Below are 24918 nucleotides of genomic sequence, written 5' to 3' on the forward strand. Positions count from 1 at the left end.
TGAAGCCCTTTAAGGCCACATTTGCAACTGAGCTTACACAATAAGAAAAAAAAAACAAAAAACCAGCCTAAATTCTGCTAGACAGACTCCACATCCCTTTGCAAAATGGATTAATACAGAGGTGGTGAAACAAGAACCATTTTCTGATGAAGCAATTCACACAGAGTATCAAAGCAATTCTGGTTAGTAAGGCAAATACTTACCATCAACATAATATCTAGCATTTGTGGCAGAACCAATTCTCCGAAAGCGACGTTCATTAGTTTTAACCTGGCAGATGTTTGCTCCAGAGCATTCTGGGAAACTTGAGTTTCTGATACCAGAAAGTTGAATGTCATATACATATTTATCACCATTTGTCCGTATGTCACCAGAAGCCGTATACAACCTGTGGAAACAGAGGGCCGGTCTATCCTTAAGTATGAACTCCCAGATTTAGATTATTGCCAAGACATAAGACTGGCACCAGTGGTAGCTGCTACCACTATGGGATTCCAGAGCAAGTTGAAGTGACTCATTCAGCAACCAGAAAACATGTAGGACTGAGGCTTCCTCCCTAAACACAGCAAATTAGGATTATATTTAGCATAAATCTGATCATCTTCAGAAAGCACAAAAGTAAACTTTTCTGGTTTTAATGCCCTCAATGGGTATGTGAACATGTAAATACCTCCACAGGATTAAGATAAACTGAAGACAAAAGCATGATTCAGCAGCTCATACACAAGCTAGCCTACCGATCTTAAGAACCATATTGTGTGCTCTGTAGCTATGATATTAATAAATAGCATAGCTTAGCTGTCCTCTCCAGAAGGGAAAGTAGTTCTACCATAAGTGTTACCTAAACACTATTTACAATTAGAATGGTCTGAGATTCACAGCTATTTGTTCTTGCCACCTGCTCAAAGGCTGACCTTGCTCAAATATGGTTTATGCCCTGCAAGCAGAGAGTTTATTCTTCCCATAGCACTGGAACAGGCAGATTTCCTTCCATAACACTAGCATTGGCATTAAATATAGTAGTTTATAAGAGATTCTGGATCAGAGTTACACACACTGTTTAGTACAGTGTAACTGCTGGTCTTCCCCTCCCTCTTCTGAGTTCAATCACGCTTGACCATTCCTCCAGAGCTGTCCTTTCTCACTTCTATGGCTTCTGAAGCATGGGTTCCTACTTCCATATGGATCTTCTGAGCAGAAATACAGGTGCTATTTAAAAAGCTAAGTAGTAAGTAGTCTGGGTGAAAAACATCAGGTTCTCTGGCACTGATGTCTATACCCTATGGAAGACAGCAATATATCACAATAAAGAGATCTAACAGCAAGGTGAGTATGTGCAGGCTTTAGATTAGTCTTGAGCACACACAGACATGCTCAGAGCTATAAGCCCAGATGTGAGCTACACTATTAAACAGGCCTTTAATTCAGTCATCAGTACACAGTGAATTCAGTGCTATTTCTACTTGACAACAAAGAGTATTCACACCAAGCTCTTTTTTCTTGCAGTACAGTTCTACAGGATTAAGGTGGTATGGTTTTTGGTTGCTGTTGGGGTTTTGTTGTTTTGGGTTTTTGAGAAGGTTTTTTTTTTTTTTTTTTTTACTTACTTGTAATAAACATCCCCTAAAGAGAAGTTTTTGCCAGTTGCAGGATTAATAACTGTTCCATTCACCACCTCTACCTCCTGCTGCTTCACAGCACAAGCTGCACGTGTGTCCCAAGTGATGTAGTAAGCACAGTTTTCTTCATCAGTCCTACCAAATAAAAGACACCTCATGATTCCAGGAAACAGTAACAAATACTTCGTATCTTGGGAAAGGGAAAACACACAGCTGCTAATCCATGCATGGGAATGTCCTGTCTAAGCATTGTGCCAAGAAGCTAAAATAGTCAAGTAGCACTCAAAAAACCCCACTTGAGTTGTTGCACTTCTCTGTAGTTCCAAGATCAAGAAAGACCTGGCTGCACCTGAACTTCCTCCTTCAGAAGTTCCAGAAGTCACACAGTGTATCAGAGGGTTTTATCAAAGTGTTTTAGCTAACAAATACATCAGGCTTTTCTTGGTAGCTTTAATGTGCTGCACATTATTTAACTAGGACAAGGAGTATAAGCTAGTCAGATTTTGCTGCCTATTTCTTTCACTCACACAAAGCATATTGCTGAGTTTCCCAATTCTACAAACAATATACAGTTAACCAAAACACAACTAAGCAAAAAGCCATCAAGCTTTCTTTGTATTTGTTATCATACATATATGCCTCACTTTGGACAGTTTCTAATTAAGTAATCCGTATGAGGCAACAATAAACCACATTTTATTAGCTCCATCACATATATGCAGTAAGTGTTCTCTACTAAACAGATTTTGAACAAAGTTAAGGGTGGTCGTACTACAACTGATATTGAAAACAAGAGCATCCCAGCACTGTCTAATTTGGAAGTAGAACGCTTAAGTTTTTGCCCAGAAATTTTAAAATAAATGCAGAATGCAATCGTTTATGGAACCAAACAGGTGCAGAAACTCCAGAAGATCCACATCTTACAAGTACAGACCAAGGATTTTTTTAGGGACTATCCAACAGAACAGACAGTCACTGTCTCAAGACAGAGTTTACTAGAGAGGGACAAAAGAATAAACCATGAAGAACAGTGGTATGTTAATTTGTTACCCACCTCTGCAGCATGGGCATGCCAACTGTTTTTGCACACTTCAGTTCTATAATTGTTGTTACTTTCTTGTTTTTCCTACATTCCTGCCCACTGGAGTAACTAATATACACTGTATCACCTAGAAGAAAAAACAAAAAAAAACAACAGTGACACTCAAGGCTTTCGTAAGCAGCTGTCAGAAATTCCCTTTGCTCATTTTTCCAGGCTTCATTACTTCAGATTAGCTTCTGGGATTTTTTTTTTCCTCCCAGCACAGACCATATATCAATTACAGCACTTCAGTAACTTGAGGCCTTCACACTGATGATCATTTAAAAAAAACACTCCTCAAACATCTCTGTATTTACATCATACTATGTGTTCAGGTCACCAGTACAGTCATAACAAATGTTTACATTTAATACACCATTTTTTCAACGTAAGAGTAAATGAAGATATCCATTTATAAATGAACTCGGGCAATAAACACATGCAATACATCCTATTGTTTTTGTAGCTGGATGGAAAGTTTCCCTCAATTTCACAAACACAGCAGCAATTTTAAAAATATTCTTGAAACTGAACACTTGAGTAAGGTTGAGATTTTTTTTAATACTTTTAAGAGTGAAGCCAATTAGTCATCTTTCATATCCTGCCTTAATGGAAAAAAATAGTGGATATACAACTAGTCTTTCAATACAGGATGAACAAAAATAATTCTTCCTCCTACAACTATAGAATCACAAACTGGTTGAGGTTGGAAGGGACCCCTGGACACCATCTGGTCCACAGCCCTTGAGCTGGGTGCCCAGGACCACATCCAGACAGCTTCTGAGGATCTACAAGGCTGCAGACTTCACAACCTCTTTGGGCAACCTTTGCCAGCGCACAGCCACCATCACTGTAAAAAAAGTGTTTATTGAAAGAGAACTCATCTTTTACAGTTTCAGTGTCAAGACTGTTTATTTGCTTCAATGTTTTCTTTTAAGTTTGAGTAGTAGCGTTCACTGCTTTTGTTTTTAAACAGAAGATACATTGGTAAAGATATTCCAAAATAAAGGCTTCACCGTAATTTAAGAAACACTATAGCTAGGTTGTAAGATTTAACCATCTCTAGCTCTCTACAGGAACAAATGTAACACTACCTGTCACATTCAGCTTCTGCGTATGAACAAGTCCAAGAACTTGAACATCTCCGTTGTTGCTCTTCCTGCAAATACTGGCTCTTTCAGGGCAGCCTGTGGGTCCCTCATGTACCCTCTGACAGAGATTCACATAGTACCTATAGAGAACACGGTAAACAAAAGTTCTTTCAAATTAATTTACGTTAAACTGAAAAAGTGAGATATAAGTTTTAGAATCATCAAGGAAAGCTAGCTAGATTGAAATAAACTAAATACTTTAATTAGCTGACAGAATAAAGCATGTACTAAGGTTTAGCAGATTAGTTCTATCATTTTCAAGTAAATGACTCTGTGCAAAGCAAAATTGATCATTTACCAGATCAGTTCACTAGTTAATTTTGACCTAGGTCAAAACTAGAAATTGGAACTGAGTCAAGAAACACCCAAGAGTTTTTTCAGCTATAAAAGTTACAGTATTATCCCAAATTCAGTGCCTCTTTAGAGCTATACCAGTTAAGTTTTAATAAAACAGAGGAACTAGCAGTGAAGCAGTGAATGAAACAGTTTTGTTACCCTACTGTTCACCATAAGTTTATAATTGGTTGCTCTCATCCTTGCGAGTTCATTTCTATTTGCTAACTGGAGGAAGGAGGCTGGAGTGTTTGATTACTTCCTGCCATTCATATTTTCCTTTAAGTTGATGCTTGGAGGAATGGAGGGAAAAAGACCTACTTAAAACTTTAGTCAAAAAGTTACACGCTTTAGTCAAAAGACAGAAACTAAGTCATTAAGATATTTGTTCAACGTGATTAAGAATCTAAAAAACTGCATTTAAACTACAAATTATTATACTTTGTTAAGTTAGCAGTTTTTTTAAAAAAGCCTTTAAAAAGCTTTTAGTTTAGTCTTATTCATCCTTTAAAAAGGGTTACCAACAGACAAGATGGTAACTATTCATCCTCCTTAGATAAAATGGTTCGTTTTTTTTGTCTATATGCAGTGTTAAGCATCGACAGTTTTAAGACACTGCCAGCAATTTAACCAGACTCTGAACAGGGACAAAACAGAAGTACTATACCACATGACAACTTCAACTGCACTGATTAGCAAGCTGCACCCTGGGAGTTGCTCATTACTCACGAGTTCCCATTGTGGAAGAAGATCCATGACCCCGTCAGGGAAGAAAGCATTCTCAAGTCATAAGTTCTGTGTTTTTGGACAAACTTGCACTCCATCTTCTTGGGAGGGCAAACAGCCTGAGTCTTCCATTCAAATGTCACAGCACAGCCAAGTGTCTCACTCAGAAGGTAAGGTCTCCCAACACCAGCATTCTCATCACATGTGAAGATAATGGTAGATTCCCTCCTTGCAGTTGCTGTAAGGGGGAAGGTGGGCATTAAAAATTCCAGGTATGGATTTTAGTGTAGCAATTCTGTGGTATCAGCAAAAGTTCTGATCTGGTACTGTTTCAGAAAGCAAAGAGGCACAAATGCTTTCCCTAGCATTTTTATTCCCTGGGTTAGCTGTCATGCTTCTCAGAAAGTGGTGTTCCTTCCAAAACAAATGATTTCCATCAAAGCAGAGTCATCACTTACAACCCAAACAGTCATGATCTAAAGACATGAACTTTTTATTTCAAAAATATTCTACTCACTCAAGTAAGGTCAAGATTTGACCCATAGAGCCCTTATCTTGCCCACTCCTACCCCTTTACTTCCACTGTATTACATCAGAGGTCTTGTGCCCAGCCTGATAATGGCCAACTCCCTGCATTGGCTCAGACCCTGCACACAGAGTACAGGAAGTTCTTACCGTTACTACAAAATCCCCACTTGCCATCTCCCTGGTAGTTTTCAGTTGTAGCACACCATGGCCTGTTCTTTTCTTCTGTAATACACTCCTCATAGCTCTTCCCTTTGTATGTGAAGGGGAACACACAAAGCTCTCCCTTTTCAGTCACTGGGAAGGAAAGGTATATCCTCTTAACATGCAGTAGAATAGCAGGTATATCCATATGCAGGACGATATCCAAAGCCTACACTTCAATACTAAAGAAGAGTTGTAAGCAGAGGCAGACAACAGAAACACTGAAATAGCGAGTTTAAATCCAGTTAGAAAACTAGGATGTAGTGTACAATTAGCTATGATCATCCCTACAGAAAAACTGCACTCTTTCCAGAAGATACACGTTGATGTTGCACATTAATATGGCGCATGTGATTTAACAAAACCACATTTCTATTAATGTATGCAAAAGCCATGTTGCTTCCCTGCTATCACAACAAAACCTTGTATTTAAAAAGTCAGAAAAAAACTGACAAGTTTTTGCATAAAGAATGGGTCTGCTTCAACCTCACCTGGAGGGCACCAATCACCTCCTGTATACTGCAAGATGACAGTTTCATCCTGGTGGCTATAGTCCATTTTCATTTCCTTTATATTTCCAAAAGATGATGCACCACTTTCAGATGTCAGACATACTGCTCCATCTTTGCATTTTCCCTGGGGCAAGTCCGCTGCTTTACTGCACACACCAACATGGTAACTGTTGGCTCCAGAAAATACCTGTGAAGGATCCAGAAAATACTGAGAAGGATCACAAACAAGGTTGCCTTAAAGCCTACAGTCAATACTTACAAAGAACAACAGAGTGCCTTATAAACCAAGTCTCATGCAGTACTTGCATAATGAAGAAAATAAGATAATTTTGCAAATCTGGCCTTAATATGGCAAAACTGCAGACAGTGTACACCCACAGGACCAAGGATATAGTCTGTTCACTAGACTTGATTTCATGTTCACGATTCTGTCACAGGTGAAGACTTCTTCCTTTCCCCATCAGTATATCCATTAATTTCCCTCAAACATGAAAAACTTAATGTTATTCCCTCTAATATTCCCTTTGTCAGAGGCCAAACATATCAACACTGATCACAGCTGCAGCACATGCTTCACTTTACACTCACACCCCAGGATGCTCAAAAGAAACCCCTGCTTCAGTTTTCAAATGTTCACTGCGTTAGGTAATTTAAAAAAAAAATTAAAAAAAAAAAAAAATCACACCACCAGAAGGCATTACCTCAAATGATCTTCCAGAAAGGCTGGTCAGGTTAAAAGTATAGTGTAGCTGTTCATCAGTCACAGAGCAGCCTAAAGTTTTCACTCTATCAGGACATACAACTGGAGTTTCCCACTCAAACACAAAACTGCAGTCAAGTTTCTGTATCATCTTTGGCTTGCCCTGTTACCAAAGAACATAGCAAGATGCATTAGGTTCAGTTTTTGGAGAGTTTGTTGTTCTTTCTGTATTTTCACCACACCAACGCCTCCCACCACCACCTCCAACAGATAACCTCAGTTACTACTGAGGCCAGATTGACTGTAGGACAAACACCACACCTTCATACTGCAAGTAGTATCAAAAAAGCAAAAGTGAAGTACATTCTACCCATCTCCAGAGAACAATCAAAGCAGTAATTGAAGTATGCAAACTTTCTTATTAATTAGGGTCAAGATTTTGACGTTCAGCTTAGTTGCAAGCAGGAACAAAAGCGTGAGGGAACTGTGTTTCTCCATAATAGACAACATTAACAAAGTTCATAGAGTTAAGGTTTAGAAACAACACTGTGTCCTCTGTTAAAATATTAAATAAAAATTTAAGTATGGCCTGTGTAACATTCAGAGCTGCCTAGGGTTTCAGCTCACACCCCATGATGACGGAAACTGGTTCCACCAAGTATCTGCAACAACCTCTACTCGCTGTTGCCTTGAAAGGTCCCAATGTAATTTTACGACTGTATAAACGCAGGAGTAGTCAAGTGAGGCTGATACGGGCCCTGGCAAAAACGAGTTTGACACCCCTACTCTAGTTTATGAAACATTATACCCAAGTGCTTCTCTACAGGTTGTTAAAGCATCCAAAAAAGTGTTAGATTCTCACCACCATGCAACCTCCATTTAGTGTTCAGGTGTCACCACAGAATAAAAACATAAGTACTAAATGCAAATTTTTAAAGCTGTGTAAGATTATGGAAAGAGTTACAACACAGCAGAAACATTTCACAGTAACGGGTTTACAGTTATACTGGTTCTTGTGCCAGTTTGTGGTACAAGCACAAGCTTTTGGACCTAAGCAAGGTGCAATATAGCATTAAGTTTAATGCCAGCAAAACATTATCGCTACGCTACTTCAGTGGAATTTGATCCTTGAAACCATCAGAAGCTGTTACTCTCAAGCCTGAAGTTCATGAACTCTATGAAATTTTGACCAGATAAAAATATAAATACTAAGTATTTAAGTATAAAGTATTTAGGTAGTTTAGAAAACAAATATTATGTATATTCCTTGTTGAAATAAGTCCATCCTTACATGCTAGAAACAAGTCCTTGATTTAGTTTTAGAAAAGTTAACACTGGTTACTACCCACTTCCCCTTGCACTCCAATATCAACAGAAGTTTAATAGATGTCTTACCAGACTGGTTCCTTGGCTGCAGTGAAATACAATAAGAGAAGTATAGTTCAAATTCTTGTTTATCTGACAAGGAGTACTGCTGTTGTAAGTGATGTAAACTTCATTTATTGCCTCATTTAACTTGGGAGGTTCAGTAACACGACCAATATCCTACACAAGCAAAGACATGTATTAAGACACATATGGGACACATCTAGAGTTCAGATCAGCCCAGAGATTCAGATCAATCCAAACTGATGTGTTTTACACAGAAGCATAATGATTGCACTTTTCAAAACTACAGTCTATATTGAAAGAACAGTTACTTTTCAATCCTAACAAAACACAAATTGGGCAGCTCAAACAAAAAGCCAGGGAGGTTCTGATTCTTACAGGTAGATTCTTCTTTAAATCATTGTGGCAAAACAGGAGAATGAAGAACTGCCCACTATAGGGGAAGATCAGGTTGAAGACCATTTAAAGAACCTGAGGTGCACAAACCCATGGGACCTGATGAGATGCATCTGCAGGTCCTGAGGGAACTGGCAGAGGAAGTTGCTAAGCCACTATCCATCACATGTGAGAAATTGTGGCAGTCCGGTGAATTTCCCACTGACTGGAAAAAATGGAAACATAACTCCCCATTTTTAAAAAGGAAAAAAAGGAAGACCTGGGGAACTACAGAGTAGTCAGCTTCATGTCTGTGCCTGCAAGATCATGGAGCAGATCCTCCAGGAAACTGTGCTAAGTCACATTGAAAAGGCGATAGGTAACAGCCAACATGGGTTCACTAAGAGCAAATTCTACCTGAAAAAATTTGTTTATCTTCTATAACAGAGTTACAATATTGGTGGGTAAGGGAAGTGCAACCGACATCATCTACCTGGATTTGTACAAAGCATTTGATATTGTCCCACACAACATCCTTTTCTCTAAACTAGAGAGACACAGACTTGATGGATGGACCACTTGGTAAATAAGGAATTGGCTGAATGGTTGCACTCAAAGAGTTGTGGTCAACAGTTCAATATCCAAGTGGAGACCAGTGAGATATGGTACTCCTCTGGGTTGGTACTGGGACTGACACTGTTTTACATCTTTGATGGAGACATGGACAGTGGGATTGAATGCAGCCTCAGCAAGTTTGCCAATAACACCAAGCTGAATGGTGCCGTCATATATTGTTATATAAAGTTACATTGCAACAGGCTATCATGGGATCAAGCACACCATTTCTGTGAAACAGAAGGGCAATTTAAGAGGCATTCTGCTTCCCAAGCTCCATAATTGGCACACAGCAGTACAGGAAAAAAATTTGCTGTGGTAATTTTTCATATTTGTCATGGTATGGAATCTTCTGACACCCAAAGAATTCACTGGGGTTCAGGATAGGAAAATACTTCTTCACAGGAAAAAGCAATGAAAAGGAATTTTGCAGGATAAATTTTGTGTTCCATTTCTTTAACCCATTGTCAAGCCTTTGGTTCAAATCAGGTCTCTAAGCAGGGATACTATTTTAAACTAGCAGAGAAATGAACATTTCAGTGATTCCAGGCATAGTACTTACTATTGGTGACTCGTTAACAGGAACCATGCAAACAGCTGCTCCAGGTGGGCAACTGACACCTTTGATAGGATTGAGAGGCTCACAAATGTTGATGAAGAAGTCTGGAGAAACTTCTGTTATATCTTCATCCACAAATGCCTCATAATACCCAGTGCGATGGATCAGAGGTGACAAGTCAATGAGGGAACTGCCATTCATTACTGAGCACTTCACCTACAAGAAAGTACTTTTTACTGCTCTTATTCTTTTATTACTTGCTCTAATTTATTCACAATCATCCTGGACATCATAGGGCCAAAAGTGGGGCTGCATTGAAACACTTGAAATTTAAGTAAAGCAAAATTTGTTACAATTTTCTGTTTGTCTATAGACACTAATCACCTACAAGCTGCATGTGAAAAACCTCAATCATTTAAATGCTCTTCTGGAATCGAGTCCATATCAGAACACCACAGAAGTATAAAGCTCTGGTATGCAGACTCCAGCACACATAGTCACTGTCTTCATAAGATCAGTAAATCCTACAGTTTCTTCCTCTCCATATCTCCCCCACATCATTGGACCCCCTCTAGGTAAACAGGCCTGGTCATAACAATGTAAAGTTATTGTATAGCAAGTTGATGGATTGAGCACTGCATTTCTTCAGAACCTATTTCATATGTTCTTAAAGGACATAAGCTTACAGACAACCTATCTGGAATTTGGGTGGTCTATTCTTTTTTAGATATTAGACACGGTGCAAATACTAAATTACCATTTAATTTCAGGACAAATAATTACCAATGCTACCTACCGGTCAACACACTGAACTAGTTAGGCCAATTGTGGATACACTGTGTAAAGCTATCAAAAATGCACAAATGATGACTGAATAGAGTTAACGGGCTGGAAAACACAGTGGTTTTAGGTATTTTTGATTTGTATTGCAGCATGGTACACACTACTGAAGAGGAAACTAGAGCAATGCACAGCAGAACTCATACAAAAAGGAGACATGTGTCAGTTCCTGTCAGGGAAAACTGGGAAGTGTTTTTCCTAAATGGAAGCAAGAGTTACGGTAGTATTAGGACAGTGATGAGGAGGAAAAATAACTTGTCACAGAGAATAATGGTCACACTAGAAGTAATCGAGGCAGCAAAGAGAACGATTAGGCAGATTCACAAAACGTAATGCTCAGGTGTTAAGAAGAGATCCGAACTGATGCTATAGTTCGTTTAGCCTTCTGTTAACATTGCTGGCTTTTACTCTGTGGACCCACTGCTGGTAACAATTTAACTAGTTAAAATTAACTAAAGTGAGACTAGCTCAAAGTATTGTCTGGAACACCAGTTCATTTATAGTTAACCAAATTAAGTTATTACTGCACATGTTAAACAGCAGAGGCAGATCATGATGTACAACTTGCCTGGCTACTACTTACTTGCTTGGCAGCAAAGACTGTCCCCATGCACAGAGATGCTATCCATCCCCAATTCAACCTAACCTCTGTTGGTCTGTTCCATTGGAGGATCTTAATTATCAATTCCCAACAAGATGCCTTATGGCTTTCATTTGAGCTGTACACAAAAGCAGCTAAGTAGGTTCCACAGAGAGGTTCTGAAGTGCTACAGGTTTTAACTTGGTTCACCATGCAGACCAGAAGATTGCCAAGTATTGTTCATCCCTGCTGTGTCAGTAAAAAAATCTGTATGTACTCGTGTTCTGTACTTTCCCTCAAGGAATTTAAAACATATGCTGCTATTATGCCTAACTTCCCTGGAAATTTAGTCCCACAGGTGTTTTCCACAGAATTAAATTCTTACCTCTTCCTCACAAGCCAAAGAAGTATGCCAAGAGAAGTAACTAGTGCATGTCTGCTCATCGAAAGACAGAAAAACAGGTCGGCTGTCATCTCCAACATTGGACTTGCATACAAAGCTAAAATGGCTTTTATGCTTCAGGTCAGGGTCTGCAGGGCAAGGATCTCCATCTTCATAGACAAGCTTTAACACTTGATCTTCATAAGTTAAAGTTTTACTCAGTTTTCCAGCATTAATTGGTTTTGGGCCACCCGTGATGCAGACAGCTGAAGAAAGAATGAAAAATTAACAAAACAGATCAAGTCTGATGTAACTTACCTCCAAAAATGCACCTTACAACATAAACAGTGGGAACCTTAATATTTTAGTCTGACTTTCATTCTTCTACCTCTTACTTTTCACAATAGTCAATTAATGCATTAGAAGCACTCCTCTCCCATGCCCATGTCCAAAGGAATACCCATCCATTTAGACCTAAAAGGACTGGACTGGAAGTGAGCCTATTTAAGATGAAGAATGAAGTTTTAAAGGAATACATCACTTCATTTCCTGAAACAGTTTTAGAATATTTTCCTAGCCAATTCAGTCACACAGCTGTTCTCTTCACTGTTTCTACACTAGTAAAACCTGCCCCTTGCATTTCATTGTAAAATGGAGCATAACTATTTCCTTTGTTTTTGTCATAGTCAGTGATTACAGTATCAGAAGGGATGAGTTACTTACCAGCTCCATTAGCACATGAACTTTTAGCTTCAGCACAAATGTTCAACTCAAATTTTTTGTTGTGTGAACCACTGATGGTATAGCCAGATTCTCGCTTTAGCGATGTCAAATCAAAGAGGTGGCCTGAAGGCAGATGAGGAAATAATTTATTTCTTTTTAAATTAGACTGAAAAGTAAGGCATTTGTTCCTATTAAAAGCTTTGGTAACTTAATTTAATAGGTAGGTCAACCAGTCTCCACTTGACTGCTAGCTTAGAAAGGCAAACAGTTATTATTTCATATCAATAATCGGAGGTAAAACTAATTTCAGAACTATAGACTATTTATGTTCCAAAGGACATTGCATTTCCATCCACCAATAAGCTTACTGGTCACTATCCAGAGGATACATCACAGTTCCCTTTTCTAATTAAGTCTCTCAAGAACACAAACACAGTAGTGACACTTCCAGCAGCCTCTTCCACATACAAAATCCTGAGGCCTCCTCCCTACCTGTTGCAGGATTGGTTACCCGGCAGTCATTTTGCACATTGCTTTTAAGAGGACACGCAGCTGCGGTGAACCATAAGAAGGTATAGTCACAATCCTCAATGGCTGTTATAAGTTCTGGCTTCGATTCCTAAACATGAAACAGTGGAGAGAATGACATCTCTACTGAGCGATACTGAAAGATTGCATGCCACAGCGTTATCCCTGAGCCTCTGGCTGAGCTCAATGTGAATGCCAGTCCTAGGACCTAATTGCCCATCATAGTTCAGTGAATTAACTCAGAGTATTTAACTGCAGATATTTCAAATATACAAGACAGTACAAAATCACTATTAGGAGCAATGAAACTGATGAGAAGAGAGCTAAAGGCAGTCTAGTTGGGCAACAGAAAACCCAACAGGTGAGGGTAAGGTATCTCAAAGAGAAGAGTACTTAACGGTAAGGTGCACAGATGTGCAGGAGTTAAGAACTACACAGCCAGTAGCATTATTTACTATTTGAATACAAATGTGTTGCAGGTTGGCAAGTGTTTCAAGACAGAGAGACAATTTGAAGCTATTACTGATGATAAAAATCTGTGCTGGCAAACCATATAACATGATCTCTCAAAAACTGCACTGCATCTAATGCTTACAAGATTGGGTCCCATCCAAATACAGACAATTAGGGAATGGATGAGAACTGTGTATCATTCTCCAATAACATACAGTGATATTAATAACTCACAAAAACATTCAACTCCACCAGGAGAAGCCCACTTACAATTTTGCTTTCATCACACTTGAGGCGCAATATTGTTGTTTTCTTGCGAATTTTATCTGGACACTGCTCCCCATTAATGTATTTCAGAGTAGAAATGCCGTTTTCCCACCGGGGACCATCAGCCACTTCCCCAAGACTTGTACACTTTGCGTCCTCCATGAGGGAGGCAGCAGCATCAGCAGGACAGGAACCTATACAGATTAACAAAACCTGCATTATAACTCCCATTGTTATTAAGGCTTACTTGCCTGAAATAAAACTCCACTCCTCTATTTTCAGGTATGTCATGGCTGATTATCTCCAATCCACTGTCCAAACCATACTCAACTCATTGGGGTGCTAGTTTTCTCCCCAAAAGTAATAACAGCTACTGGGGAAGGAGACTACTACAGAATGAAAGGTTGGAGTCTGTCCCCTGGTGTTCCACTGTACAAAATGTGGAGTCAGTCAGAAGATGCCATAGAGAAAATTCTGAAGTTAACCTCTTGCACCAAAACAGTATTTTAATCCTTAAGAGCTATAGTGGACTTTGGATATGGATGGAAGACCTAGAGTGCTGAAATTATCAAAAGAAGATAAGAGCTGGTAGTTGATCTCATTTGCCAAGCAGATGGAAATCAGGCCGACCATCTACTTTTCCTTCTGGTGCTGAAATTACATCACTGTCTCCAAATACCTTACTTTGTGATTTTTTCACTCTGAACAACAGCCAGCAGTACTGTCCTAACACTTGCCTCCTCACGCTACAGCAAGATTATATTTTTATTTTGCTCTTACGTGCAGCACCATATGGTACTAAGGGTTTGCAGACATTAATATAGTATTTCTGTGCAGAAGCAGTTAGAGTGATTGCCTCCCAATTCTCTCTATGCCGTGTCAGAGATGAAAAGTCATAGAAGTTTCCTTCATCATCCCTGTAAGAAAGAAAAATTATTCAAGTTAAGAGGCACTTCAAAAAAAAAAAATCAAGTAATTCTAAGCTGCAATTCTTAAGTTACTGCAATAACTTTTAAGCAGAGTATCATGATGGAAAAGAAATCTGCACCAGACTCATCACTCCGTACAAACCTCTAATTCAGTACAGAGAGATACCATTGCACCATCAATCCCTCCAGTAACTCTCCACATGCACACAGCCCTCGGCCAAGGCAAGAGTAACTCTGACTTCTCACTGAAGCCTGCAGGCTTTCAGTGTATGGCAAGCACAAATGCATGGTTAAAGCAGATTGTTTTACCTTAGCATAGAAAACTATCATCATGCCAGATGTTAAAACTCTGGGACAATTATTAGGCACATTTGACTCCACTTAGCAAATCTTAATGAGCTAGTATTTGGTTGTGACAGAAGGAGATTACCTTTTTCCTAGAGCTTTGTTTGGAAGTTGCAAATAGACAGAAGTCGTATTCTTGTTTAAATTAGCTATAGTTAAATAATAACTAGACACTAGTAACAACCTAAACATACTCAAGATTTCAGCCATCAATAACTGCATACCAAACAGTTCACTTTGATACTAGGCTTATTCCCCAGAAGAAGCTCAAAGCATTTTTCTTCCTAAAACTAATTTCACTGAAGCACAAATTGCAAAAGTTACTTAAAATACATTGCACTGGCATTGAACGCCACATCAGTTGGTTACTGACTCAGTCAAAACTCAATAGCTGAAGTGGCAGTATGTCAGCGAGTTGCAATAAGGTTGTATTTGTTTCTGCCATCACACAGCTCCATTTCAAGTTTGTGGAAAGAACTCACTTGTAGGAGCACTCAGTAGTTTTAACAGGTGGGCAAGCATACTGCGTATGCCACTCAAACATGTAGGTGCAATCTGGAGTTTCCTTCAGAAATACAGGCTGAAAGAAGAAAATACAAAAGGAATTTACTTTCTCATTTAGCTACACCAAAGCTAGCAAACTGTCTCATTCTTGCTTCAAAAAGATCCAGGACCTTGTATTTACATATTATCTTAGGAGCCACACTATGCCTCGGCCCCGACAAAAGCAGGGCTTCTCCCAAACCAAGTTTATCTGCATGTACACTTCTGGTATAAAATGCAGCAGCCATCTGGTGTTTCTGCCTCCTTCATGAACAAGGGGAAGAACAAAACTAACTCTAGGTACCATTGTTCTAAAAACAAGGGGAAGCACAAGTATAGAGAGAGACATAATACTAAAAACAAGTAATCAGCTTATTTTGGTCCAGCTATGTAATGCCTACTTTCCTCCAGATTCATCCTCCTAGCTTTTATTTCTCAGAAAGAAATGGCTGTTATTTCTGAGAGAACATCTCCTCCCAACATCAGCAAGAGCTTTGCTAATAGCAGGCACCCCTTAAGGGAACAACATGCCCTGACTTTCCTAGGGCATGACAAGGGTACCTTCCATAAATAAGAAACATTCCTCATTTCTATTACCTCACAGTACATTTCAGCCTCCTGCCTAACCCGTAAATGACTAGGTAGTCGTTGAAGGAAGCTAGATCATGTTCTTCATCTTACCCTCCCACACGTTAAGAAGGTGGTAACCCTGGAAGACAGTACATACAGGAAGTATATGTTTTGAAACTAACCTCAGATGTAGTCTTGTCACAATAGAATAATATGGCAGTTGATCGTTCATATATTTTATGACATTTTTCTCCACTGGTGTAATTAATCATTATTAAACCATTTTTGAAAGTCAGTTTTTCTGTAACCAAGCCTAGAAGCAAAGAGTTAAGAAAAGTAAACAGCTAATCCAGTAAATACACACGACTGCAGTAACACTTCTGGCAACAGGGATACATAAGACAGCAATAACATGCACAATGAAATATTGATAAAGATCTCAACCTTCCTCTAAAACTTGTGGCCTAGTTACTGAATGTGTACTACTCCACTACAGCAGGCTCGAGCCCATGCCCAATTGTGTGTCAAGGTAACTACATACATGACATTTTATCTGCACACAAAGCAAAAGCGGTACATCTTACGAGATAAAGCACCCTACTATATCGGCCAGAACCCCGCTTGTGTCACACAGTTGCTTCAATCCCATGCTGGTTAATATTCCCATTCTGTAACTTCTTTTCAATCAAGTGCTATACCTGCTACTTTTCTGAAAGTATTGTCCATCTTCTTAACTTGACACGATGACACACTGTGAGCATCTTTTTTGCAAGGTACTGTTATTTCTCCACAAACTCTGAAGTAGTAGTCATACTCATCTGTACTCACTTTTATGTCTTTATTGGAAAGTGGCTTCAGGTTATAAACATGACCGTACCTTGGATCTTTCACCTTGCAATCCTCTCCTTTAAAGAAAAGTAAGGAATTTAAAATACAATTTAATATCTATGAGCCATGCCAAATACACTTAGGACATTTAAGGCTTACTGGAACACAAGAGGCCACAAAAATGAGTACCTGGCACTTCAGAGTAGTAACACTGAAGAACCATTTTAGTCCAGCTAAGAAGCTTGTTTTGGGAAGTCACCAATATCTAGAACTATGCAACTAAGCTACAAACAGAACATTTATTTTATAACTGTCATTAAAGCAAGATGCAGAAGTCACACCGTAGTTTAAAATATACTTCAAAGTGGCCTCACAGGTTCTTCCCTCAGCCATGCTGAAGTTTAAATACAGAACAAGACACTAAGTCCAGCACATGCTTAATTATCCAGAAAACAGTGAGGTCACAAGGCCAAAGCAAAAGTTGTCCTAAAGGTCAATCTTGCGTCTTCTTTTAACCGCTATGAAGTTTGCCAAGTTAGGAAACAATTGATCATAGAAAGCATTAGCTACACCTTACGGGTCTACCAAGATGCATACAGAAAAGGTTTGGGAAAATTCTAGTTTCAGGAGTCTAATCAGCTGATATACATCAGTAACTTAGCTGCTGATTGAGTCCTCACTTATAAACTGACCCTTTGCTCAATATTCTGAAGCTTTTAAAAAACTATCAGATTGTATCCCATTATTATTATGCTCCCCTCAACCATCCAACAAGTTGGTATCAAGTTAAAGACATAATTTTCTCTCTCTTCAAAAGCACAACTCTTGTCACCAGTGACCTGCACAGTAACTGTGTGCTACAGAGCAGCAGCTTGTAAACATTCCTCTTATGCCACACAAGATCACTGGTGGTTTCAATAACATCTAGGACTGTTGCAACAGATCCTTTACAGGAAGTCTGGATGTTTTGCAAGGCATTATCTACAAGTTGCAAAACAAAGCCTGCAAGGGCAGAAAAGATACCTGCACATTCAACTTCCCATCTAAGAGCAAACTGAGTACTTGAATTAGAACCTGTGATTCCTTCCTGCATGCCCTGAAGTGAACTGTAAAATCCTGATACTGTCCCTGCTGGTTCCTTCACCATTGTCTACCAAGGGTCAAGATTATGGTGTAGCTTCCAGACATCAGTGGGGGAACAAGGAATGACTTGCCGGGCAGAGGATCAACTGCATTCTCATGAAACCTGATTTTTTTTTTAAGATTTACATGACACTAGGAAGTCTACCTGTGATTTAACAGCATAGTACTATAATTCAGAGATGGAACTATTACTTTATCTTCTTTCCCTAGACAGGGAAGTACATTTGCCTGTCAACCTAAGATGTACTTTTAATGTTAGATATGATTCTTAGTTGGCTTAAAGATCAGAAGAGACATCCCTCCACATGCCAACACCTTTTACAGAAAGATTCACAGGGCAAGAAACAAACAGCTTCACTTCTTACACAGATTTGTTTGACATTTTAAAGCTCAAATAACCACATTTACCTTCTGCTTTGTGAACAGGACACGCTGCCAAGGTTCTCCAAACAAATACGAACTCACAGTCATCTTCTTGCTCAAACACCGGTGATCCCTACAGAAAAGAGCTATGTGAAGGAGGTTTACTAACAATTACTCTGCAAGTCTCAAAACATATATGCAGAATGCTTTTCTTTTTTGTAGTTGCACAGTTTAAGATTTCTATAATCAAATTTCAGTACTCATTTTCAGCAAAGAGCTTCTTTTGGTGGCTCACAGGATTTCCTGATAGAGTTCACTATAGTATTCTACAGGCTCAGGAAAGCAGCTGTAAGGAGGGACAAGGGAAAAGCCTGTACACAAGATATCACTTCTTAGAACTAGCTTCTCCATTCCAAGAGGAATAAACGCTGTCTTTTTTGTTACAATAAGTTCAAGGTCTAAAATCCTTATTAATAACAACCGGCACAGAAAATTACCATTGTTTGATCACACTGGAAGATTATACGTGTCGAATAACGCTTCTTGTCTTTGCATGTGTCACCATTCAAGTAAATAATGCTTAATGACCCATCAGTAGCAGCCTGTGGGCTTATCTGAATGACTCCAAGGTTATTGCTTTTATCAGTGTATTTCACACAAGATCCTATGGCACCACCTACAGGAAAAAGTAAAAGCTTGTATTTTACTGCAAGACTTTGACAACCAGAGTTAACTTGTAAAATAACATACTGGAGTTACTTTAAGAAAGCTTTGAGCATTAAAGCAGACTGTCTCAGACTCCTGAAGCAGAACACAACAGAAGTGTTTTCATAAATAAGAGACATTGTGTGCCTAAAGCCTTTGAGGAACAGAAGAAGTTACTCTCCTGCATTCACTGAAATCTTGAAAACTGCATTAGGTTATCTGCTCCCACAGACTGATCAAACACTACAGCAACAGTTTGAATAAATCAAACTGGCTAGAAGCACAGTGAGAGCTTCTCATTCCAGCTTCAGTTAGGAGGCCTCAATGTTTAACTTCCCTTCCTTTAAAAAAAAAAAAAAAATACTAGCAAATACTGCCCTCAATGCATTTTTCCAAAATGCATTCCCACACATCTCAATGCAAGAGTCCTGATGAGCACTAAGTTTGCTCTCAATTTGAGAAACTCTTTTTATTATACCCTTGACATACCTCACTCACGTCTATGCAAGTTCAGTGACTGAACAGGCATATAGGCATATAAGGTCTTGCATCAGAAGGCACAAGTTAAGAAATGCTTGCCACTTGGCTTACCAGGGCATCCAGGCACATAGGGCAAAGGTTTGCACACATTCAAGAAAAATGTTCGCTTCTTTGCCTCCTTTGAAGTGTCTATAGCAACCCACGGTTCACCTTCTTTGCTCAAGTCACTTAGGTCATACTCATTGCCAGCAGCATCTGAAAGAGATGTGGTACATGCAGTAAGCTGAAAGATGACCTATTAGGTACTTGCAGCAGTAGTGGGTTTGAAATCACACATAATTCTAAGTAATTTTCAGAATCACATTAGATACTCATTGAGAGGAGGTGCTGTTGCCATAAAAGGTAACTGCACCAAATGTAGAACAGAGTTCCCTGGGCAGTTACTTCCCACAAGTAACTACTCCACAATTCACAGGCACATTTTTCCAGAGCCCAATACTAAATTGACCCATTTTCTTCAGAGCTGGGCTGAAGCAGCACCCAGTCATGGTAAGGACTAAAGGTTTTCACAGCCATTATCAGCTCTCTTAAGTTTACCACTGTGATCCACATTAGCTTCTTGCTTGTCTTTGTAAGGTAGGTCTGCTTCAAACAAATTACGTCCTCTCTCCCTCCAACATTTGTTGGACTGAGCCCACTCAAACTCCCGGTACTTACCTGTAACCTGGCAGTCTACAGGAGCAGGAACACAGGCCAGAGCTGTGTGAAACTCAAAAAAAGTATCATGGATGTTCAATGCACTGTTTATCTCTTCACGCACAAACTTAAGCTCTCCAGGATATGAATCATTACAGATGAAAGTCACTGTGAACGTGTCTGATGTTCCTGCAAAACAAACACTTATCTGCTGCTGGTTCACTCAGGAATATTAAAAGTTCAAGCTAACACTTGACTTCAAAATTTTCTAATAGTTTCTTGTTACTAACTGCTTCAAGAAAAACACTACCTTATTTTCTGTTTTGTTGGTTAGTTTTGTTTTGGGTTGGTGGTTGTTGAGGTTTTGTGGGTATCCTCTGGGCTTTTTTGTTTGTTTGTTTGGGTGGTTGGTTTTTGTTTGTTTTATTTTACCTGTAGATATACAAGCCTTCTTTAGACACCTACACTGAACTGCCTAGCAGCCACAACTGCCCCTCCAAATGGGAGATCCGAATGCCTTGACACATTTCAAGAGCACAGTTACCTTCAACTGAACTGTGCTTCCTAGGTCTTTGACATGATACATTTGAAAGAACAGAGAACTTATAAAACACCAAGACAGCTGCACCAGCAACCTGTAAATTACATCACACATAGCAAAGTTTTGGGTCCAGGGGCTTTGTTCGCTTGTAAGAAGTTCAGCGTAATGATTGCACTGATACTATTTAAACAGCATATGTTAAGTCCTCTTTAGCTCTCCTTTCCACAGCCCACAAGAAACAGTAGAATTATGGAGAGGAGTAGTATTTGCCAGTGTATCTAGTGTCACCAAAATGGTAGAAGCTCTCAAAGCAAAATACAGGAGAGTTGTTTACCGTTGTATATTAGGTACAAAAAAATATCACAACTGGGAAAATGAGATGTATAACCATAGCAGCCAAAACCCCGTTTTCCTAAAAGACTTTTGTTGTTAAGATATAAACAACTTTAGAGCATTATTCATGAAACTGCTTAAAGTAATGACTGGACACAGAGAGCCAGAGTTCATTTTCCTTGTTTTCCCAATTTAACTATCAATTTCTTCATGCATGGAAAAATATTTTTCATCTACTCAGTAAGGAAAACAAAATCCTGTACTGTATTTGATCTTTTTCCAGAAGTTTTCAAATGCATTTGTATTACTGAAAACTGAGCCACCACCATTCTGCATGATCTGATTTCTCCCTAAAATTTTCATATGAACTAGCTTATTTAAGTTACTAAACATCAAAACCAGTAGGTTTTAACACATGAACAAAGGGAGGAATTAAGACTATTCACAGAAAGTTTGTACAGTATCAGAATCCATTGCCACTGCATATTTCCTGAACTCACCTGATTGCATATGAAGAGGACCTCTGTAGCTAAGAGTCAGAAACCCTTCACCAGAAAGATACAAGGTTTTGTCCAATTCCACCATCCTCACCGATGTCAGATTTTCTGCTTCACATCCAGCAGCTATTTTGCCATTGACATTACCACACATCGGCATGGGTCCACAAATGTTTAGCTAGAAGTTTTGAAAACGTGGGCGTACACTCTATTAACTGTATCATAAAAATGAGGTCCACAGAACCATTTCTACATCAGCAGAACTCAACTGTCATGAACTATTTCAAACAGCATGATATGTCTGTCATTTCTAGATTGCAAGACAACCAACTATAATACTGGAACAATATCTTCAATCTTCAGTTTACAGGGTCCACAAATTCTCCCCACTAGAAGTACAGGATGTAGTTTCGCCAGTTTATTCTTAAACTAAAAAACACTACAGTAGCATCTGTGGACAGCCTAGGACAACTGATACATGCAGATCGCATTAAGGTTTCCACTGTCCATTTCTTCAGTATCAGCAAATAAACTGGTATTATGCAACAAAGTCCATAACTGGAAAAACATGTACAGCCTCAAAAGTGCAACTACCTTATGTTTGCTAAGAACCAGAAGTTTGACGCTTTTAAGACCATCTGAGATTAATCAAGTTATCTTCCATTCTTCCCCTCAAGCACAGTACTTCCCTGTCAACTCAAATTTCATGAAAGGACTGAGTCAAACCTCCACTTGCTCACTAAGACTGGAAAAAATGCAACAACAGGATCTACAAGCAATAAACTGTGTAGTCAGAATCCTTACCAAGAATTTCTTCCCAATGCCAGAAGCCATATAGCCTTTTTCAGAAGCTAATGGCTGCAGATTGAACAAAAAGCCAGTGTTTGGATCTCTCACAGAGCAGGACTGGAAAAAAAAGAACGGTATTACAACAGCATTATTTTCTCCTTCTGCATTTCTTCTGCTTAAGTTTTACCTCTTAATTTGTTTAAAGAGCCAAAGTAGTGAATTACATTCCTAGCCTGCATATCAATGAGAAACTTAATTTGGGCAACCCAAATACAGCTCTTGCAGTAGCAACACTTAATTCATTTCTTTTGCACAGTTGTCCATTGACATCAGCCACATATCAATATATCAAAGTGCAATTTAACAGATGACATCTATCAAGTTAGCTAAGAGCAAGGAAATTTTAACTAAGGGTTGTTTTCACACTGATGTGCTTGAGACCTTCGAAGTTAATAGAAGCAACTGAGTAGCTCAGGGTAAAAAAATAATAAAAAGTGCCTCATTTGATGATCTATGCACAAAGAAAGATAACATATATCCTCACATATGAACTCGGTTTTACTAGCAACCTTGTAAGAGAATGAAATATTCAGTGCCACAGCTAGTAAGTTATTCTCTCAAGAGAGCACTTGAATACTTTGGTCAGAAGTTACTAATCTCAGGAACACTTCAAAAAGAAAGAAATAAGATATGACAAAACTCCATCATGATCAACTTCAGACTTCACTGTAATTAGTTTTCTCACTTAAATGCAGCAACCAGAAGAGACAGAAAAAAACCCAGTATGTTGAGACTATGAATACAATTATCTCTCCCTTTCTCACCTGAGAATCATCTTTTGTTTCCTTGATTGGACACGCAGCCTCAGTTTCCCATAAGAATGTGGCCACACATTCCTGAATAGCTATAAATCGTGGGCTGCTACTCTGGAAACAGATTGCAGAGAGAAGACCAGAGTAAATGTAACAGCGAACACCTTTTCATGTTTGAGATTCCACTTCATCAGAAACTGTCAGGTTTTTCCTAAAAGACTTAACTACAAATGCACACAATTCCCATCCTGCTTCCCTCTCCCCTTGGAAGGTCACTGCCGAGAACCTTGCCTAGCTAAACACTTCGCATGTCATGAAGTTTTAGTAAAGAACTGAATTGGACATCCAACCATTCCAATCAAACTCAACACTGAATCTAGACTTGCATAACCAGACCTGCTTTGAAAAGTTTTCTGCTATAATAAAAGGTAATAGAAGTATTAATTATATACACTTCATTTCAGTGTTCTCAGGCAAAATCAAACAGCTGATAATTTCTCCAAGTCACAGATTTTCACCATACCTCTTGGACTGAAGGTGTCATTTGTGAAGGGAATAAGACCTGCAGATTCACAAACCAGCAAGAACGAATCTAGTCAAGCTTCAGTCTAATGATCCCCTCAGCCTAAACTTCAGTATGTGGAGTTGTATCAGCAAAAGCTTTATAGATTGAAGAATGTATCTAGAATCAACAAGCTTCAGAAGATGCTGAATCTAAGCCTGCAAGATGCACGTTTACAATATTCTCCCTCCCTTAAGAGAGTTTGCAATGTTTGCATGTATAATTCTTCAGTCTTACACCCTCATGTATTTTTATGCTAATTAGACTAGCCTGAAATACCACTGTCCACTAAGGCTGTTTCTTTATAACTAGTTCTTGCTTATGATAAAATACTCAGTCTGAGGCACACACTTCTTTAGCATCTAAATCAGCTTTGTTTTTATATTTCTATTTTAAGTCCTCAAGAAGTCTCCCTTGTCATGCATTTGCTATACACTACACATCTTCATGTAGCTTCACATTATATGATGGAAAACCCATTATGATGAAGCAACACCTGAAAGATCATTTGTCCTTACAAGAGTGCCCCTGGAACAGATGAAGTGGATGGTGGTGGTGTAAGTAGTTTTCTTTCCATCAGCATCAATGCACACAGAGCCATTTGCATAGGTTAGAAAAATGTGTCCAGGTCTTTCAACTACAAGTTCTTTGCTGGCAACACCAAGGTTACTAATAGAGGTGACTTCAGAGTAAGAAACCTAGAAACAAAGAAAAGCATATCAGCAATTCTAAAGTGAAGAGTTGCAGTCAAAAAGAAAATATCTACCACAATAACCTTGTCTACAGAAGGTTATCTTGAGAGCCCTGAAGATAAAGGTGTAGAGATCCCCCTATATTTCTCCCCCATTCCATACTTAGGTTTCACATATTTAACAGACAAGCTTCACAAGCCCACGTGGTTTGCTTTTTATTTTTAGTACAAGAAGGTGCCCATAGTGCACCTTCCTCATCTCACCAGCTACACAGCTTTGGAATTTAGGGAAGAGTGTGCCCCATGCACAATAAGTAGGATTTAATTTGTACAGCCCTTTAAAATACAACATGTGGAAGCCTCTGGGCATTCTCTTAGAGTTGACCTTAACAAAGCCTAAAAAGCACTAGCAGAAACTCTGCATCAGAACAACAGTAGTTGCTAGTACCAAGGTCCAAACTAATCTTAACTTCTACAAGATAACTGGTGTTTCCTACTTTTAAGAAACTACAGGGTAATTCAAAGAGAT

At 39.0% G+C, this 24918-nt stretch overlaps 1 protein-coding gene across 1 annotated transcript in view; it reads right to left on the minus strand.

Moving 5' to 3' along the window:
- IGF2R (insulin like growth factor 2 receptor) overlaps positions 1 to 24918 on the minus strand; it is a 59017-nt gene that overhangs the window by 4490 nt on the left and 29609 nt on the right. Inside the window, exons 19-44 of the mRNA XM_065834422.2 lie at positions 24217 to 24396; positions 23149 to 23250; positions 22340 to 22441; positions 21539 to 21713; positions 20186 to 20353; positions 19580 to 19723; positions 18781 to 18959; positions 18329 to 18416; positions 16648 to 16854; positions 16132 to 16262; positions 15319 to 15416; positions 14343 to 14479; positions 13566 to 13756; positions 12807 to 12933; positions 12315 to 12437; positions 11595 to 11857; positions 9793 to 10005; positions 8247 to 8396; positions 6853 to 7014; positions 6131 to 6338; positions 5586 to 5732; positions 4914 to 5148; positions 3795 to 3931; positions 2674 to 2788; positions 1608 to 1754; positions 204 to 388 (exon numbers count right to left, since the gene is read on the minus strand). Of these exons, the coding sequence (XP_065690494.2) occupies positions 204 to 388; positions 1608 to 1754; positions 2674 to 2788; positions 3795 to 3931; positions 4914 to 5148; positions 5586 to 5732; positions 6131 to 6338; positions 6853 to 7014; positions 8247 to 8396; positions 9793 to 10005; positions 11595 to 11857; positions 12315 to 12437; positions 12807 to 12933; positions 13566 to 13756; positions 14343 to 14479; positions 15319 to 15416; positions 16132 to 16262; positions 16648 to 16854; positions 18329 to 18416; positions 18781 to 18959; positions 19580 to 19723; positions 20186 to 20353; positions 21539 to 21713; positions 22340 to 22441; positions 23149 to 23250; positions 24217 to 24396 (4114 nt within the window). The remainder of the gene's footprint in view (positions 1 to 203; positions 389 to 1607; positions 1755 to 2673; positions 2789 to 3794; positions 3932 to 4913; positions 5149 to 5585; positions 5733 to 6130; positions 6339 to 6852; positions 7015 to 8246; positions 8397 to 9792; positions 10006 to 11594; positions 11858 to 12314; positions 12438 to 12806; positions 12934 to 13565; positions 13757 to 14342; positions 14480 to 15318; positions 15417 to 16131; positions 16263 to 16647; positions 16855 to 18328; positions 18417 to 18780; positions 18960 to 19579; positions 19724 to 20185; positions 20354 to 21538; positions 21714 to 22339; positions 22442 to 23148; positions 23251 to 24216; positions 24397 to 24918) is intronic.

Source organism: Patagioenas fasciata, chromosome 3, assembly GCF_037038585.1.
Source record: "Patagioenas fasciata isolate bPatFas1 chromosome 3, bPatFas1.hap1, whole genome shotgun sequence".
Classification (NCBI taxonomy): Eukaryota; Metazoa; Chordata; class Aves; order Columbiformes; family Columbidae; genus Patagioenas; species Patagioenas fasciata.